The sequence below is a fragment of the Semicossyphus pulcher genome, unplaced genomic scaffold (genome assembly GCF_022749685.1).
Source record: "Semicossyphus pulcher isolate SPU_LCO1_2020_fin unplaced genomic scaffold, fSemPul1.0.p SCAF_16, whole genome shotgun sequence".
Taxonomy (NCBI): Eukaryota; Metazoa; Chordata; class Actinopteri; order Labriformes; family Labridae; genus Semicossyphus; species Semicossyphus pulcher.
In genome coordinates, this window is record NW_027211670.1 from 3,465,395 (window position 1) to 3,483,188 (window position 17,794).

At 42.4% G+C, this 17,794-nt stretch overlaps 1 protein-coding gene across 1 annotated transcript in view; it reads left to right on the forward strand.

Moving 5' to 3' along the window:
• Positions 1 to 16,948, forward strand: part of pkd1b (polycystic kidney disease 1b) — a 32,485-nt gene extending 15,537 nt beyond the window's left edge. Inside the window, exons 13-40 of the mRNA XM_069664982.1 lie at positions 599 to 881; positions 1,052 to 1,154; positions 1,238 to 1,357; positions 3,104 to 3,254; positions 3,409 to 3,546; positions 4,019 to 4,163; positions 4,254 to 4,949; positions 6,139 to 6,292; positions 6,471 to 6,636; positions 7,331 to 7,526; positions 7,677 to 7,844; positions 7,926 to 8,066; positions 8,241 to 8,451; positions 9,152 to 9,275; positions 9,449 to 9,592; positions 9,677 to 10,115; positions 10,274 to 10,388; positions 10,483 to 10,664; positions 10,915 to 11,117; positions 11,207 to 11,404; positions 11,534 to 11,688; positions 11,944 to 12,144; positions 12,375 to 12,549; positions 12,636 to 12,813; positions 14,579 to 14,743; positions 14,838 to 15,021; positions 15,852 to 15,963; positions 16,052 to 16,948. Coding sequence (XP_069521083.1) covers positions 599 to 881; positions 1,052 to 1,154; positions 1,238 to 1,357; positions 3,104 to 3,254; positions 3,409 to 3,546; positions 4,019 to 4,163; positions 4,254 to 4,949; positions 6,139 to 6,292; positions 6,471 to 6,636; positions 7,331 to 7,526; positions 7,677 to 7,844; positions 7,926 to 8,066; positions 8,241 to 8,451; positions 9,152 to 9,275; positions 9,449 to 9,592; positions 9,677 to 10,115; positions 10,274 to 10,388; positions 10,483 to 10,664; positions 10,915 to 11,117; positions 11,207 to 11,404; positions 11,534 to 11,688; positions 11,944 to 12,144; positions 12,375 to 12,549; positions 12,636 to 12,813; positions 14,579 to 14,743; positions 14,838 to 15,021; positions 15,852 to 15,963; positions 16,052 to 16,948 — 6,144 coding nt within the window. The remainder of the gene's footprint in view (positions 1 to 598; positions 882 to 1,051; positions 1,155 to 1,237; positions 1,358 to 3,103; positions 3,255 to 3,408; positions 3,547 to 4,018; positions 4,164 to 4,253; positions 4,950 to 6,138; positions 6,293 to 6,470; positions 6,637 to 7,330; positions 7,527 to 7,676; positions 7,845 to 7,925; positions 8,067 to 8,240; positions 8,452 to 9,151; positions 9,276 to 9,448; positions 9,593 to 9,676; positions 10,116 to 10,273; positions 10,389 to 10,482; positions 10,665 to 10,914; positions 11,118 to 11,206; positions 11,405 to 11,533; positions 11,689 to 11,943; positions 12,145 to 12,374; positions 12,550 to 12,635; positions 12,814 to 14,578; positions 14,744 to 14,837; positions 15,022 to 15,851; positions 15,964 to 16,051) is intronic.
• The last annotated feature ends 846 nt before the right edge of the window (positions 16,949 to 17,794 follow it).

A 17,794-nucleotide genomic window follows, 5' to 3' on the forward strand; every position in this document is an offset into this window, starting at 1 on the left:
CCAAGCATAAGCGATTCTCTTAAAGTTATTCTCAACTGTTTATTTGATGCTGGCACTTAAAATGACAGGACTGGGGCGCTGTTTAGCTCAGTCGGTAGAGCAGGCGCCCCATGTACAGAGGCCACAGTCCTCGTCGCACTGATCGCAGGCTCGACTCCCGGTCTGCCGATCATTTGTGCATGTCATCCCCCACTCTCTACTCCCAACATTTCCTGTCTATCTTCAGCTGTCCTATAAAAATAAAGCCAAAAGGCCAAAAAAATAATCTTTAAAAAATAAAAAAAAAAATAAAAAATGACAGGACTGTGGGCAGCATGAAAATATATAGGCTATTTGAATTTTGATTCTGAAATTGGGAACTTTGAAAAAATTAAAATGAGTTAAAAATGTGTTGAGTTCAAAGGCAACATAGTTTCAATGAAAATCAATTAGCTGCTTAGAGTATCAAGTTGCAATTAGGCAGTTCATTTAACCTGGGTGATGCCCAATTGCAACCTTTACAGCACTGCAAACGTTTGTTTTGACATATAATGTACACATATACACAGATAACAAGACATTCAGTATTATTATGATTCACGCATGTGTCTTCTCACAGTACAAGTGGAGTGCTGTAGACCAGACTGGCATGAACCTTGACCTGAACGACGTTGCCACCTCAACAGGGAGACATTCTTCGAACTTGGTGATACGCTCTGGTGTTCTGCAGCCAAGGCAGACTTATACCTTCTGTCTCAACATATCCCAGCCTGACAGAGGACATTGGGGCAGCACGAGCCTCACGATACTACCTAACAATCCACCATATGGAGGCTTATGTGATCTCAGTCCAGAATCAGATATCCATCCGCTGGAGACATTGGTAACCTACAACTGCTCAGGTAACTCTGTGGAATAAGTAAAGGTGTTATAAAATCTAATTTGCTTCAATATCTTTTTCACTTTCAATGGAAAAAAACAAGCAGTCATTCTGCAAGCTTTGTGCTTTTACAATTTACAACATTACATTTTCTTTCATCAATGTTTTGCCGACATGCATTCTCTTTGGCAGGGTGGCAAGTTGATGAAAGTGAGGACTCTCAGCTGATCTATACATTCCAGGTAGCACCATGCCAGCTCATTGGCCGTGAGTGCCCCCTGCTAACTCTGTACAGGTAAATACAGATCTCAACTTATAGTTATTAAATGGCAAAAAAAACTGCAACCGTTTTTATCATCTTTTCATTTCTCTTCCTAGGGGTACTCGTTCAACATATGGCACCCTGGTTCCAACAGGGCAAGCTAGAAGCATGCCAGTAATCACAGTTAGGGTGGTGGTGGAAGACTATCTAGGTGCAAAGGTCATAGCTCTAAACAGGTATGCAAGAATTTTAATGCAGCCCTAGCTAAATAAACATCTCAACACTTGCCACCATTGTCATGTTCAGCTCTGCCTCTTTGGTCCTGTTTTCCATCAATCCATCCATCCATCATCTTCCGCTTATCCGGGGCCGGGTTGCGGTGGCAGCCTACTCAGTAAGGTGACCCAGGCGTCCCTCTCTCCGGCAACATTTTCCAGTTCCTCCTGGGGGATTCCTAGGCGTTCCCAGGCTAGATGGGATATATAATCCCTCAGCAAGCTCTGGGTCTGCCCCGGGGTTTCCTCCCAGTTGGACGTGCCCGGAAAACCTCCAAAGGAAGGCGCCCAGGAGGCATCCTAACCAGATGCCCTAACCACCTCAACTGGCTTCTTTCGACACGAAGGAGAAGCGGCTCTACTCTGAGCTCCCCCCGGATCTCCGAGCTGCTGACCCTATCTCGAAGGCTGAGCCCAGACACCCTCCAAAGGAAACTCATTTTGGCCGCCTGTATCCGCGATCTCATTCTTTCGGTCACTACCCAAAGCTCGTGACCATAGGTGAGGGTTGGAACGTAGATCGGCTGGTAAACAGAAAGCTTTGCCTTCAGGCTCAGCTCCCTCTTCACCACCACGGTCCGGTACAATGCCTGCATTACTGCTGATGCTGCACCGATCGGCCTGTCAATCTCACTATCCATTTTACCCTCACTCGTGAACAAGACCCCAAGATACTTGAACTCCTTCGCTTGAGGCAAAGACTCACTCCCCACCCGAAGGGGGCAATCCACCTGTTTCCGGCAGAGAACCATGGCCTCGGACTTGGAGGTGCTGACTCTCATCCCAACCGTGTCACACTCGGCTGCAAACTGCCCCAGTGCCTGCTGGAGGTCCTAGCTTGATGAAGCCAACAGGACAACATCATCTGCAAAAAGCAGAGATGAAATCCTGAGGTCCCCAAACTGGAAACCCTCCTTCCCCCGGCTGCGCCTTGAGATCCTGTCAATGAAAATCACAAACAGCATCAGTGTCAAGGGACAGCCCTGGCGGAGGCCAACATGCACCGGTAATGTGTTTGTGTTGTGCCCAGGATGCGGACACAGCTCTGACTTTGGTTATACAGCGACCGGATGGCTCGTATCAACTGCCCCGGTACCCCATACTCCCACAGTACCCCCCACAGGACCACCCGGGGGACACGATCATAAGCCTTCTCCAAGTCCCAAAGCACATGTAGACTGGATAAGCAAACTCCCATGCCCCCCTAAGCAGCCCTGCCAGGGTAAAGAGCTGGTCCACTGTTCCACGGCCAGGTCGGAATCCGCATTGTTCCTCCTGTATCCGAGGTTCAACAATCGGCCGGAGCCTCCTGTTTTCCCTTGCATCTTATTCATTATTTCCTGTTTTATTTTGTGTTGCTTCACTTCCTGCCCTCTTGTGTTTCCTGCCAGTTTGATTGTCTGCCCCACCCTGATTGTTTCTAGCTGTGTTTCATTGTCTTCCCTCTGTGTCAGTTCATCTTCTTTTATTTTTACTTTGACTTAGCATTTTTCTTTTTTGGATTTGTTTGCTTTCTCTAAAACAGAGTAAAGACTGTTTTTTACTTCCATCTGAGACTGTGTCTTAGTCGTGCTTTTGAGTCCAATCATCAGTGGGTCCACTGTTGTTATAAGCAAAACAAGATATTATTGAAGTTATTACGAGTCATGCTAAATGTCTGTCATGTTTTGGTGAACTCTCACTAATACTAATTACTCCTGTCTCCAGAGTGTTGACAGTCGAAAATCCTGCAAGGGACAAGGTTGCCATTCAGTGGCTCAGAAACAAGAGCCAGACAGAGCTTTGGGCTTTAATTCAGCATGGCAATCCTCAAGAAATTATTCCTTATTCTATTTCCCTCACCAGCCAGCTCAATCAGGTATGGTGTCAGAATCTTCTCTTATTATGCAGTGCATGAAATGACAACATATTGAAATGTCAACAGTTTATAACTGACTAGCTGTTATTCATATTTGATGCAATAATCTTGAAAGCTTTGCATTTACTTGTAATATGAACTAACCTGTCCACAGATGGAGTCTGGACAGACTGCCAGTGAGTTTATGGACAGAAGAGAGATTCGGGAAAATGTGACCCAAGCCCTGGCCTCTCTCCCTGTTTCCTCATTGTTGGATGTTGATCAGATCAGCTCAGCACTGTCGCAGTCTACTGTATGCAATCTCGTCATCATTCTTAAGTACTTAGTATTTAACAGTTGATCTGTAATATTTAAAATGCTTCAGAGAAAACAGCTGCTAGATCTGAAATGTAAAAAGAATCAATCAATCTATCTATCTATCTATCTATCTATGCACTGCATTATTGGATACTGGACTGCAAAAAAAAATCTGGGTTTCAGACTTGAAATCTAGCTCACTTGGTGCACTTAACTCAGTAATGTTAGTCAATGGCACCCCTGATCATTTCATCCAGCCACAAAGTCCCACATTGAAGGCTCTAACATTAACTTTAGCATTTTTGCCCTTTGCCTGCCTTGATATCTGACACTGTTCAGTAACTTGTTTAAAAAAAGATACACAAATACCAGAAAAACAGCCAATTCACACGAAAGCTACACCACTCAACATTTGCTTCATCTTAAGTGTTTAAGTATTTAAGTCTTAATTTTCTCTGTTTCCCGAGGCGGTTCCTGGTGAGATCGTTTGTCGTAACTGCCAGGAGAAGGTTCTGGAAGCAGTGCAGAAGATGATTCATGTACTGGAGGAGCAGATTAATCCTGGTCTTTTGTCAGCTGCTGAAACAGGAAGGAACATCCTTAACATCATAGGTGTTTGTCAACCAACCATCTCCTGCATTAAATAGCCATTTCTGATTGTTAAAAGAGTGATTAAATATTTTCTATTTTCTGTCTTTCCAGGTAATACACTGGCTGCTGTGTCTGTCAGTTCTACTCAAGCTTACTCAAGCACTCTGAAGCCAGCTTCCACTATCTTACTGTCAGCACTGGCTCACTCAGGGGCCCTAATGCGCACTCTGATGCATGCACGTGTTCATGGCGAGGTACCTCTTTCACTCTCTACCCCATATGTAAACACTGTGGGTTTCCACGGAGACCCCTCTGACCTGCTGTGCACTCATCAGACACACCAAAACCAGACTCCTCAGTGGTCATCAAGTGACAAATCAAAGCTTGATAACTGTCAGTTTAGTATCCCTACCTCCCTTACTACTCATCTGAAGAGCCAGGAGTCTGAGGTGGTGCAAGTACTCTTTAGTATGGATGCAGATATGGGATCCAACTCTTTTCAGACTGCAGCAGACCATCCAATTTCCACCAATCTGGTTGCTATGGAACTCACCACCCCTCAGGGCAAACCGATATCCATCCAGGATCTGTCGCCTGAACAGGCCATACGAGTTACCCTGCCCAACAAGCACCCTGTGGGACAGAATGATCTGGGTGGAGATGGGAGGACAGGTGAATCTGGCAATGGGACATGTCTTACTGTTACAATCCCCACTCAAGGAAAGCTGAACTTCACAGTCAAAGCTGTGGACGGATTGGATGAAAATGCGGGTTTATATATTTCCTTGACCTTCAGTCACAGTGCAGGTAGAATATTTTTTCTTCTCTGGACCTTTCTTCTTCTATTTAAATCTTACACTTTGCACTTTCTAATGCTAATTACGATTTTTTTTTGTCTTTACTTGTTTTTGCTCTGCACTTACATGTCTACCTCTGATGGATACAACCCCCGATCGTATCTATTTAGAGCCCAAATATGCCTTTGTGATTATATCATATTTTAAATTAATTGATGATCTGAGGATTTTATTTCCCCTTTTAGTAGTCTCAAATGTGATACAGTATATGTTACAATTGTACACCTTTTTGTGAGGCTTTAAAACTCCACTCACCAACATTATTATATGTACTAAAAATCAACTATCTCTACCAGCCAAGCAAGAAATTAGAGACAGGCAAAGTTAAGGGTAAACAATAGATACAATTGTGGATCATAAAATATGGTTCCAGGTTCTAGATCCTTGTTTGTCCCACATGAGTTGTTGTACAGCAAAACAGATCTTAAAGGAGAGAGAACATATTCACCAGGTATCCAGAGACACTTGAATGTTGCTTTGTCTGGGTGATGTGTAGTAAGGCATCTGTTTGCCATAACAAATCTGTTATTGCTGTATAGCTTCTCTCAGTATTTTAGTAGCTTGAGCTATTCTGCAGTAATAGATTTTTTTTCCACAGGAGGGCAGAGTAAAAGTTGTGAGCACAACATGTTGACTTTTATCAAACAGAGTATGTTTAAAGAATGCCCTACAGTTCACTAACTACGACAGTGTGGTTTGCAAATACAAAACAACATAAACAAATTAATGCATTTTGTTTTGCATTAAAAGTATAAAACATATTTCTACAATACATTTCTAATACATCATGCTTCATAGTTAAAGGAAAATATATCATACAAGGACAAAAAATTTAATGACTGTACTTCAGCTGGAGCCAATCCCAGCTGTCACTGCCGAAAGGGGGGTACACCTTGGACAGGTCACCAGTCAATCACAGGACTGAGGTTGAGCAGAGTAGACAGCAATGACTGTGTCTGTTCTGGTATGCATTTAACATTCCAGGACATCTAAATGTGTTCTGTCAATAATGAGAGTGAATGATCTTTGAGGTTGATCATGTGGTGCCTATATGATTATTAATTAACTTTACATTTGTCAATTTTTGCATGAATTGTACATTTAAAAAGCTGTTATCCAACTGCATTATTCATATCTAGGAGCTTCTTCAGTGAGTCTGGGACATGTCAAGGTAGAAGTGAGCTCCTCAGTGCCAGGGACTAATGCATCCCTGGATTCCCTAGTGAGAGAGTGGAGTCTCAATCTCTCTGGTCCAACCACCTCCACAGAGGAAACCATCTTTATCTCTCCACTGTGAGTAACTGCTCTCTTCTGTAAATCAGTGCTCTGTATGTTTGCTCATTCTGATAAATGAAGAAATACCTTTTTTCTTTCTCTGCAGTTTGAACAAGACTGACAAGCCACTCTTTGTAAACCTGACCTCGTCTCTGGTCGACTGCTGTCCCGTCCATGTGTCGGTTTGTGTGTTCAGCTCTCTGTGCCAATACTACAGCGTCGAGGAGAGGCGTTGGAGCAGTGAGGGTCTACAGCCATTGGAGGGCAGCACACTCCATGTAGCGCACTGTCTCACCAAGCACCTCACCCTGTTTGGGGCCACTATGTTTGTTCATCCTGGAGCTGTTGTTCTGCTGCCTCCGGTGTGTGAGAACACAATACACTTGCTTGTATTTTGAGTATATTTCTGAATGTTTCACAGATTGATATATCTCAACTCCATTACCCAAATAATAAGTCAGGGGTAAAAAGAGGATAGCGTGGAAGAAAAAATAATCTTCAGGTCCGATTCAGCGGCTGGTTCAGATGAGTTTTATTCACTGCGCAGTGGAGAGAGATGATAGAAAACCTCTCTGACTAGAGTCAGCACTAGTCAGAATATATCTAGGGTTACAGGAAACAAAAGGTTAACCAACTGGTCTGTGCTAAGTCAGATAAAGCAACAAAGGGCAATAGGCTACACCGCCAGGGGGCGTCTGGGGGACCCAACTAACAAGAAGGTTCAAGCTAGCTTCTCGAGGCATATATAGTGGTCTTAGGGTGAAAAAATAAAATGGTCTTACAGCCTGATGGCTAAACAAATATATATAAGGAAGTTAATCACAGGGGTTCCTTGGAAAACTTGAAAACCTTGCTTAACACTGATGTGATAGCAGTGAGGAAAAGGAATATTCTCTGTCTAGATTTAAACTAAAAGTAGAAAAGTGGAATGAATCGTGAATTAAACCATAACTATTTAAAATGTTGACAAATACAGAATTAGAGCCATCACTTCTGTTTCTACAATAGTCATCAACAGGCTGTTCCTGTTCTTATTTCCATCCATTATCTGTGCAGTCAGGCAGTCCCGTACATAACATGGTGGTGGGGATTGTGTGTGCTATCCTGGTTCTGGTTCATGTGCTGGTAGGACTCATCGCCCATAAACTGGACCACTTGGACAATTTGAGGCTGAGCCAGGTCCCTCTGTGTGGCCGACCAGGGCTTTACCACTACAAAGTGCTGGTCAAGACTGGCTGGCAGCGAGGAGCAGGTCAGTTAACGAAAAGTCAAAACAATGTCAAAGTTACCCTGCCCAGCAAGCACCCTGTGCACCCTGCGTTGTTGGTGTTTTTCATATAAGTTATGAAATATATATAATGGAAGTTATTATATGTAATTATTATATATAATTACCCATCAGGCACCACAGCTCATGTTGGCATCTGTCTGTACGGTGTGACAAAGAGCGGCTCTCGTCATCTGCAGAGGGAAGGAGCTTTTCAGCGTGGCAGCCTTGACCAGTTTCACCTAGAGACAGATGACAACCTGGGAGAAGTTTGGAAAATTCGCATGTGGCATGATAACACAGGTACATGGAAAATACTTGATACTGCAGCTACTCTCAATAAATACATATGAATGTAGTTGAATATCATATTTGTAAATGCAGGTCTGGACCCATCCTGGTACGTTCAGCATGTGGTGGTTTGGGATCCTCAGACTGACTACATGTTCTTTTTCCTGCTGGAGGACTGGCTCTCTGTGGAGAATCAAAAGAACGGCACTGTGGACAAGGAAGTTCTAGCTTCATGTAAGCTTATACATATTATTTTGAGGATATACACAAAATATGCTATGTATTATATTCACTGACATTGTCATTTGTAAGGGGTTATGCATAAGCCGTGGATAGTGCTACTTAAGTCAGGCAACTACGTGGCTCTTCCTAAAAACTCTTGCTGCCTTTTAATTTAATCCTCCCAAGGTCCTGAAGAGCTTTTTCAGTTTCGACGAGTCTTCAGGTCCCAGCTGATGTTTGGGATGATTGAGCACCACCTGTGGCTGTCTCTGTGGGAACGCCCTGCCCACAGCCATTTCACCAGGTGTCAGAGGGTTACATGCAGTGCCCTCATGCTGCACCTCTACTCTGCACTGGGTGCTCTCTGGTACGGGGCTGTTGGTACTAAAGGCCATAGGTAAGGTTGTTTTTAGTCCTCAATATGAACCAAAAAACATTTCATGGTAGGAAATGATGATGATAATACAGAAAACATTTGATAATTTAGTAAATGTCAAATTGTTAAACAATATTCTAATAAGTGAGTAAAACCTCTAAAGCTTTTAATGTAGGTGTTTATTTGTTTTTTCTCTGATTGTGTTGGCTGGGGATGACATACAATGCAATTGTTGTTCTTGTCAGGGTTTGGACTAAAACAAAAAGGGAGAGGACCCAAGGTGCAGACAAAACAACAAGTTTAATGAACAAAAGACAAAAGGGCAACTAAACCAGACTAAACCAAGACAGGAACACAGTATACAAACTAAACAACAAGAACTCATGACAACAAGAGACAAAGTGACCAAAGAAAACCGGAAATAATATCCAAACACCAAAATACAAAACAGCAACATAACTAAACTAGATTGACTCATGACAGTTCTGCTCTATTGTATCTCTCAGGACTGCTGCAATGTAATGTGGGGTGTGATCTTCATCCCTGTATCATGTTTATGTATATATATATATATGTGTATATATATACATACATAATACAGTTATAATACAGTTTTTTAAAACTGAATAATAACTAGTTAAGATGATATAATACATAATTAGTGAAAGTGCAACATAAACATGTCTGTCAGTTTTTCTGACTTGTTTCCCTTTACCACCAGTGGCCCTGTTTCAGCCCAGCTCCTGGTTAACATGGAGGCGGTTGCTGTGGGGATGTCCGTTGCAGCACTGGTGTTTCCTTTCCAGTGCTTTCTGTGTTTCCTGTTTAGAAAATGTCAACTTCAGGTAACTTTTACTTCTAAAAGAAACCCTGTCCCCATGTGGCCTGAATCAGTTTGATATGTTTGACTAACTTATCTCAATATGGCAACAATACAAGTTAATGTCTACCTTTTATCTAAATGTACACTACAAATGCTCATTCATTCAAGTTGATTTGGTGTGTTTGTTTCATCCAGGTGGCTGAAGACATGTCAGTTCCACCTTCTCCTGTGTGTTACTCTGTGGAAATGGACGTCTACCTTGGCCAGTCAGAGCTCTCTGGCCCTTCCTTTCTGTCTTTTGCAGATTCCTCTGGCCCAGTGCATGTCAGTCCTTCATCTGTAAGAGCAAACAAACATGTGAACATACACACAAAAATAGCTAATCTCCTCCTTGATCATTGATTATTTTTCTGTTGTCTGTAGTTACTGGATAGCAAGGTGTTTGATTCCAGTATTATGGACTTTTGGGCTGCATCTGGCTTGGTTCCTCAGACTGATGGCAAAGCATGTCTAGAGGAAGGAATGGGGACATGGCGGTCCTGCGACAGCCTACTCAATTTACCAGTAGACCCATGCCTTACCAAAACAACCCCAGCCCCAAATCTTCACAAGATGACGCCTGCTCTTGGCCCTACACATCAGCTGAGAAGAAAAAAGGCCCTGATGCAGCTCTGCCTATCCTCATCGTCCCCCACTGACACCCCAACTTCTCCACTATCTTCTGTTTGCACATATGCCTGTTCGAAAGGCATTTTCAGTTCATACCAATCCTCTGCTACACCTTGCCAAAAGGTCTCCAATATGAACACCAACTTAGTGCAAGCTCATAGCCACAATCTGACAACACTTCTAACTCTCTCTGGTGAGAAATTGCTCAAGTAAATATTCATCAAATGATTAACAATGTATGGTACATCTGAAAAGTCTCCTGTCCTCAGCCATGTTGTCATGTCAAAGTCAGTATTGTGCGACAAAAATATTGATTTTTCCAGTCTTTTGCTTTTTTTGTAATGATACAAGAGGAGGATCTGCTGATGTCCATAGCAGGAGCATCCGAGGACACAGCAGATGTAACGAACAACAACTCAGACAGCGGCAGGGATTCCCCAAGAACCACCTCATCACTTTCAAACACGTGGGGGTCGCTTCTGTGAATCATATAAATGCTATATCATGAAGTTTTATGTTGCCTTAAATATTCTATATAACTGTGATTTTATACTTTTTAGCCAAAGTACCTTGTGCAGCAGCTATGGTGATATCCACCAGCTAGATCCACAGTCCTGTCCCTTTTTGTATGGTGCGGGACTCGACAAGTGTCCCTCAGTGCTATCTGTTGACTCCATGGCCAGCACTTTCCTGCCAAGCCCTTCTCCAGACTCCTCAAGCTGTTGCTCCACCACGCGCATAGGTACTAGACCTTTGGTTTCCAAACCTTATCCTCCATACCAACCATAGTCAATTGGCAGGTTTGGTATATGGGTAGGTGTCATTTCTCAGGTGTGTTATTGAAATGTAATTTTAAACTACAAGTTTTTTCAACTTTAAAATGATGTAAAAGTCAGTTTGGATTTAAACACCAAGTTAATACCCAGTTAGCATCTTTTTTCCTATCTTGTGTGAATAGTTTGAGATATGTTGCTCAATTGCCCCCACTCTAGGCGTTGCTCGAGGTAAGCCCAGTTGGCTGCTCCCTTCCTGGGCGCTGAGTGTGATTTACCCCGTGGTGGCTGTGCTAATAGGAGCTTGCCTGGCTGTCGTCGGAGTCTATGGTAGCCACATGTCCAGAACAGTTGTCCTCATGTGGCTTGTATCGGTGCTTTCTGCCTTTCTCAGTTCAGTTTTACTGCTTGAACCTCTCAAAGTAAGTTCAAAAATATCATCTTGTTAAATCACTTTTTAGATCTTTTGAGGATAGTTTCTATGATTTGGATCTCCATCTTTGTTGCTCAGGTGTGTGTGCAAGCCTTGATCAATACAGCACTCTGGAGGCCTGTGGACCCAGAGGTGGAGGACCAGCTGGCTCAGGAGTCCACTGTGGTGAGGGCATTTAGAGAGCATGGCGGAAAGGTCCGACCACCATGTGGCTACGGGCTTCTTCAGGCTAAAGAGGAGGCCCGCAAAGTCCGAGCACTGAGATCACTTATGAGGGTAAGACAAAAAGGCAAACGTGAAAATTCTGTAGCAGTTTGTCTCCAGAAACCTCTCTGTTTTATGATGTGTATTTTTTTTAATTAAATTTATTAAATATAATAAAAATCTTCTGCTTTCTTTCTGTAGCAATGTGTTTGCCAGCTGTTATATCTGCTGCTGGTGTTGATGGTGAACTACCAGGACAGCATAGAGAAAAGGCAGGGCAGGCTGCTGCACTATGCTGTCAAACGCCAACTTCACACAGCACCCTTGGGATTTCCTAACCTCACCTCACTCCAAGAGTAAGGACAACACTTTGCTTTCTGCCATCAAAACACTACACCATACCTTCTGCAGTCACATGCTGTAATATCTAGGGAGAAAACCTAGACTTAGGACTCTAGCACTAGACATATTATGATGCTCTGTTCTGGTCTTCATCAGGCATTCACATGATGTTCCCTCAACAAAATCAGCATTATGTTGTGCATCATGGATGTAATTGTGTTTTGACTTGCACACATACACAAGCTTGTCCTGATTTTCTCTTCATCTAGCTGGTCAGATGCAGAGCAGTGGATCAACCACACCTTGGTGCCACACCTACACCAAAGCCCGTCACTGCGCCTCGTTGGATTGCCCAGGCTTCAGTACAAACATAGCCTCAGTCCTCTGTCAAGTGTCCTTCTGGGAGATAGCAGTGTAACAACCAAACAGCTTATAGCTGACCTATCCATGGCAGACTGGAGCAAAAAACGGTGAGTGGCTTTATTTCAACAAGGAGACTGCATCTCCAAGACTTAGTTTTTATTAATGAATCATTCTTTTGTTAGAAACACAAGGGGTAAAATGAGTTTCATCTATGTCTCTAGTCAGTGAGCATTAATTAAGAGGTAAATATGTAAACGTCGTTTTTAAACGTTGTAAATGGATATTGATTTTAATTAAATGCTTTTAAATTCTAAAAAAAATCCAATTTTCATCCCAGGTTGAAAAGCCTTTCTATTGACTTCACACACTCCCACAGAGAGTCTGCGTTATTTCTGTGTGTGTCTATACAACTGGAGTGGGCTCACTCACCGAGAGTCACCGCCTCTCTATTCATCCATCCATTCCTCATTCCTTCATCACTCCTTGGACTGGACCTGCTGACAGCAATTATGGTAACAAACATTGTTATCGTCTCAGTCATACACACATTCTTAAGCAGGATTCAGAAATGACTAATCCCAGGGGTTATACACTGCAGGTTATTCTTCTCATTTCTGGCCTCCTAATGTTGTTTGGAGAACTGTGGTCACTGGCTACTGAGAGGACCCGGTATCTGCATCAAAGCTTGCTCCAGCTTGTCCTTGCCTTCTTATCACTGGCAACAGCTATCTTGCATTTTTGCTTCATGTCGCTGGCCACTTCCTGTGTTTCAAAGGTAAGAAATGACAACATGAAACTTGTTATATCCATAATGATTACTGCCATACAAGTGCTGACTGAGCTGTTATATGAACTTGCGTGCTAGCGAGTCACAAAGAGAGAAACAATTATAGACATATACTTATTTTATTATTTGTTTAAATTAAAGCTTCTTTAAAAGTTTGGGCCATATATCACATTCTCAACATCATCTGATAAACCTTGTATATTATATTGGGGAGACATCAATTACAGAACCCATCAGCTATCATCTAACAAGGATAGAGCCTCAGGGGATGATGGTTTTGCAGGGCATCTGGTCTAGCTAGTAGTTAATCAGATAGGGATAACGGATATCGGGCCTAAACGTCCTTTTCCATGTGATGTTTGTTTACAGACCAACTAGCAACTTCAAACAAGAAACTTGAGAATGGAGTCGGAGTAGAGAGACAACATCTATGATGGAATCATCTTCACTAATGAAGATTGATAAAATGCCAAAACGTTGATGATGAGCCAGTGATAGCTGATGGGTTCAAGGATTACATTAGGGCTAGTGCCTTCTGCCTGTTTCATTTACTGCAGAGACTTTGTTTCCTGCACACAGCCAAAGCCTACTCAAACATGATAGAACAACACTTCTCAGACCGCAAGCGGAAACACTTCCGACACTGAAAGTCTTGCCTACAGATTCTGAATTCTTATCTGTCTACAGAGATTAGGGCAAGAATGAATATTCCATCATCACTAGTTGATTTCCTGGTATATTGAGAAAATAAATAAGTCTCTCATTTGTCTAAGTAATATATATATTTTTTCTCATTCATTAAAATTTGTTTTTAATTTGTACAGTGCAAAGTTTGCCTTTTACTTTACATCTGATGTAAATGTACAGCTGATGATGTACAACTAAATTTACCCCCTTGATTTTTGGTAAATGACAAGTTTAGTTCCGTATCCTTAATTTCCTATTCCAATTTGTTGAGCCTACTTAGATTCTCTCTCTCTCTTTTAAATGGCTTGTGCTATAAATAACCCACCCAATGTATTGTTTTGAAGCTTTTCAAACTGTTGTACTTTCCTCAGTAGGAATAATATAAATTTTCTAAAAAGTTTTTAAATCCTCTTCTGGAGTTTTTGTAAAGGCTGAATCTAGCACTAATGTGGCTGGATTCTCCTCATGTCACTCCTCCCAATATTCAAATTTGTATTAACAATAAAGTAATGCTACTGGATTGATTTGTGTTAGATATTGCTTGTATGATACAAACATTACCTATCAAGGGTGTAGCTATAAGAAAGACATTTATCCTAGAATATGTTTTGTGATAAAATCCATAGTTGCAGCACAGCGCAGCACACTACGCAGGCTACGGTTCTGGAGCAGTAATTAAGAATTAACTTCTTTCAGGGACTAAAAATTAAAGGATTGGACCAGTTAATACATTGGTGTATACACTAATCCCGCATTTTCAGGTTGGAATCAGTTTCTGAACAACTCTATATGTCAGTTACAGTACCTGTCATTGCGGTAGATGTTACTTAAACCCCTGTATGTACAAGAATAGATTGCATTTGGCTAAATATTTAATATTCCATGTGTTTTTCTTTGTATTTGCCATTTAGCTTTGGTCCCAACCAGACACATTTATAAACTTCCACAGTGCTGCCCTTCTGGCACAGAGGTGCTCTCAATGTGCAGCTGTCCTGCTCACTCTTCTTGTTCTACAGGTAAAAGCTTTGGATAATTATTATTAAACTCTTCATTGTGCCACAGTTTTCGCAATCTACTTGAATGTCTGCTCTTTCCAGCTGCTGGGAACCTTGAGGTTTGTGCGGCGGTGGGTGGTGTTAGGCAAAGTGCTCCAAAAAGCCTGGAGGGAGCTGTTGGCTCTGGCTGTGCTACTGCTGTTGCTGATACTGCTCAGCACTCACCTTGGAAACACAGTACGTAAAGAAAAGTTCAGCTCAATCAAATATCCATACAGAGGATTTGTTTTTGATATGCGCATGTCTTTGTTTCAGCTATTCTCCCGTTCAGTAGAAGGTTTCCTGTCCGTTTTCCAGTCCGGAGTTTCAGTGCTGTCGCTGCTGCGTGGCCGAATGACTCTCCAAAGACTATTTAGGGTTCACCCGGTCCTGGGCCCTCTTTACGGGCTGCTTCCTGTGGGAGGTGTTTTGCTCTTAGCCAGACTCTGCGGAGCTGTTCTCATCCATGCATACAGGTACACAGTGTATGTATGTACACAATATTATCAATAGAATGTTGGGTTGTAAAACTAAAAATCTTAGCACTGCAAAGTCAACAGTTAGATAACATAACAAAAACATGTATCCATCCTTGTAATAAGTTGTATTAATATCACAGAAGTCATGGAAGTCTTCCATGCTTGACACAGTTTGTCCCTGAGCTCATCCACCCTTGAAATGTACAACATAAATCATATTCAAAACATTCACAAAGCATGTGCAACTGTTATTACAGAAGAAGGCTGGTGAAGTGATGAAGTTTAAGTTCTGAAAGCGGGCGAGGGGACAGGGCTCATTGCTATTGTATACTAACTAAATGAGCACCAAATGTTTTAAATGCCTTTTTGGAGAAAGGGGTAATGGACAGGCATGTTATGAGGGTGTATGCAACATTTGACTAAGGTCCAATTAATGTCCACACTCATAGACTTTGAGGTTCACTCCATGTTAATAGAATGTGACTTGACCCAAACCCATGTGACAACAAAAACAGCAGGTTGGGTCGTTGGTCCCGTGGTCAGGGTACACCCATAAAGACCAATAACATGAAATCAAACATACTCAAAACTAACAAAGCCTTGAAAAGAGTATCCCAATCATACTACAACATTTTACAATACATCATTCAGGTTTGACCGAGATGAAAACCTAAACTGGATCTTATCCAATTTCGGAACCTTTTTTTTAACTACGCATTTTTAAGATTCAATACATTTTGCCATGAACAAGCCTAATTGAAAGACCAATTGCTACAAGGTTAATTTTTTGCCCAGAAGGCCAACAATTGCTTTTCTCTGTCCTTAAGGGCGGAGCAGGCTGAGTTGTACCAACCAACCATTGAACCTCAGGACTATGAGATGGTGGAGTTCTTCATCAAGAGACTGAAGCTGTGGATGGGACTCACAAAAGCTAAAGAGGTAAGTAGTGCATTAGTTGTTTCTTTGATAAGCTGAGAAGCTTTTGATTCCATGTTTCTGACTCCACACATTGTTATTCCTTTCCTAGTTCAGGCACAGGGTGAAGTTCGAAGGTATGGACATGCCTCCTTCCAGGTGCTCACAGGAATCCCACTTCTCCACCCTGTCTCTCACCCTTCCCTCTCCACACTCTTCTTCCCTGTGCTCCTCAATTTCATCCAAACGCCCCTTGTCCTCAGCTCTCTCTGTGAGGTCAGAGGATTCTTTAATGTCTGAGTCTGGGGTCGACATCCAGCCCTACCTGGACCGCCTACTGCCCTGTGTCAGTTCACTGCTATCACGTTTTGATCAGGTCAATCAGATAACTGAGAATATTCATGACCTGGAAATAAAATTGGAAGAGGCTCAAACGAGAAGAAGGAAGAGGTTGATCAGTAACAATCCCAAAAGAGTGGAAACATTCATAGAGTCAGCAAAGCCAGAAGATTTAGAAGGAGAAGGTAGGGAAACAAGAGAATTTAGACACAGGAAGACAGTTTTTTTGTACCCCAAGCCAAGAGTGTCCCTTCCATCATCCTATTCTTTCACTCCCTCCAAAAATCACAACTCTTCTACATCTACTTGCATCTTTCCCCATACACGTAGCGCCTACTCCGAGTCTGAGCCTCAGGCATCTAGCAACCACCATACTTTTGAAGCAGCCAGGCTTGCACCTGGAAACAGTGGTTTGCACCCTGCAGGTTTTCCTGGATTTGGTAGGTTCCACAGGAGGAGAGCTTGGCATTCTGGCAGTTCTCATTCAGCCGATGCAGTTCAGAGGATCTTTCTGACCCAAGTTTCTACATGTAACGATGGAAGAGAAAATTTAGCTCTCACCAACAGTAGACCAAGGAGTGAACAAGAGGTAAAAAAGCACATCAACGATGGAGTCCCTGTAAAGAGGAAGGCTTGGATCTCTGAACCATCAGAGACTGAGCAAGACTAACCATGTGCCTACAGTTGAAGGAACTTCTTACTAGGTCCTATTCTCACTAGGTCTTTGAAAAGGTCCTGACTGGACATCTGAAGGTTTTTGAAGCAAAACTAAACTGTTGAACAACTCGACTTTAGGTGTTGCATTTTTAGCTATGCAAAATGTCTAGGGTTGCCCCCTAAAGTTCACCAAATGTCAGCCTCCAATTCCATCCAGATGCTCACCTAGTCTTTTGTCATGCTACTGTTTAACCCCTCTAGAGAGTTATCAACCGAGCCCTCCCGATTAAGGAAGGTGGCTTGTCTGTAACTTATGCATGAAATGTACTCTGGGAGATTTGTTATTGGAAGTACTGTGTGCCAGTAAAAAAAAAGTACATGTGTATGTGGTCTTTCTGATAAAATGATCTTGTTTCCAGCAGTGTGCTGGAATTTCCTTTACTGTAAGTAATAAAATGCATGCATCTACCAAAGATATAATGGATGTGTGGGTCATGTTTGTGCAGGTATTTTTTCAAGCCTCATTTATTAGCCTGTAGTTTGAGAAATCAGACAGCGCCAGCGATGCATCTGCAATGTTGTGCATAGCATGCAGAAACAAACCGCCGTGAGCAGAAATAGATAAAGAAAAGGGTCTTTTAAATGACAAATCAGCCTCAAAGCCCTGCTAGATGGTTCTCTGGACAAGACAAAAGTTACTGTATTTACTGTCGGTGTGAACTGAGTTACCACCGGCAGTGTTTCCGCTACATTTTCTGTGCAATTAAACGACTCCGCTCCAAATGAACGGTCGTTCGCCCACTCTCCTTGTTGAGGAAGAGCACTGATACAGTGACAGGAGTCACAGGACATCAGGCGT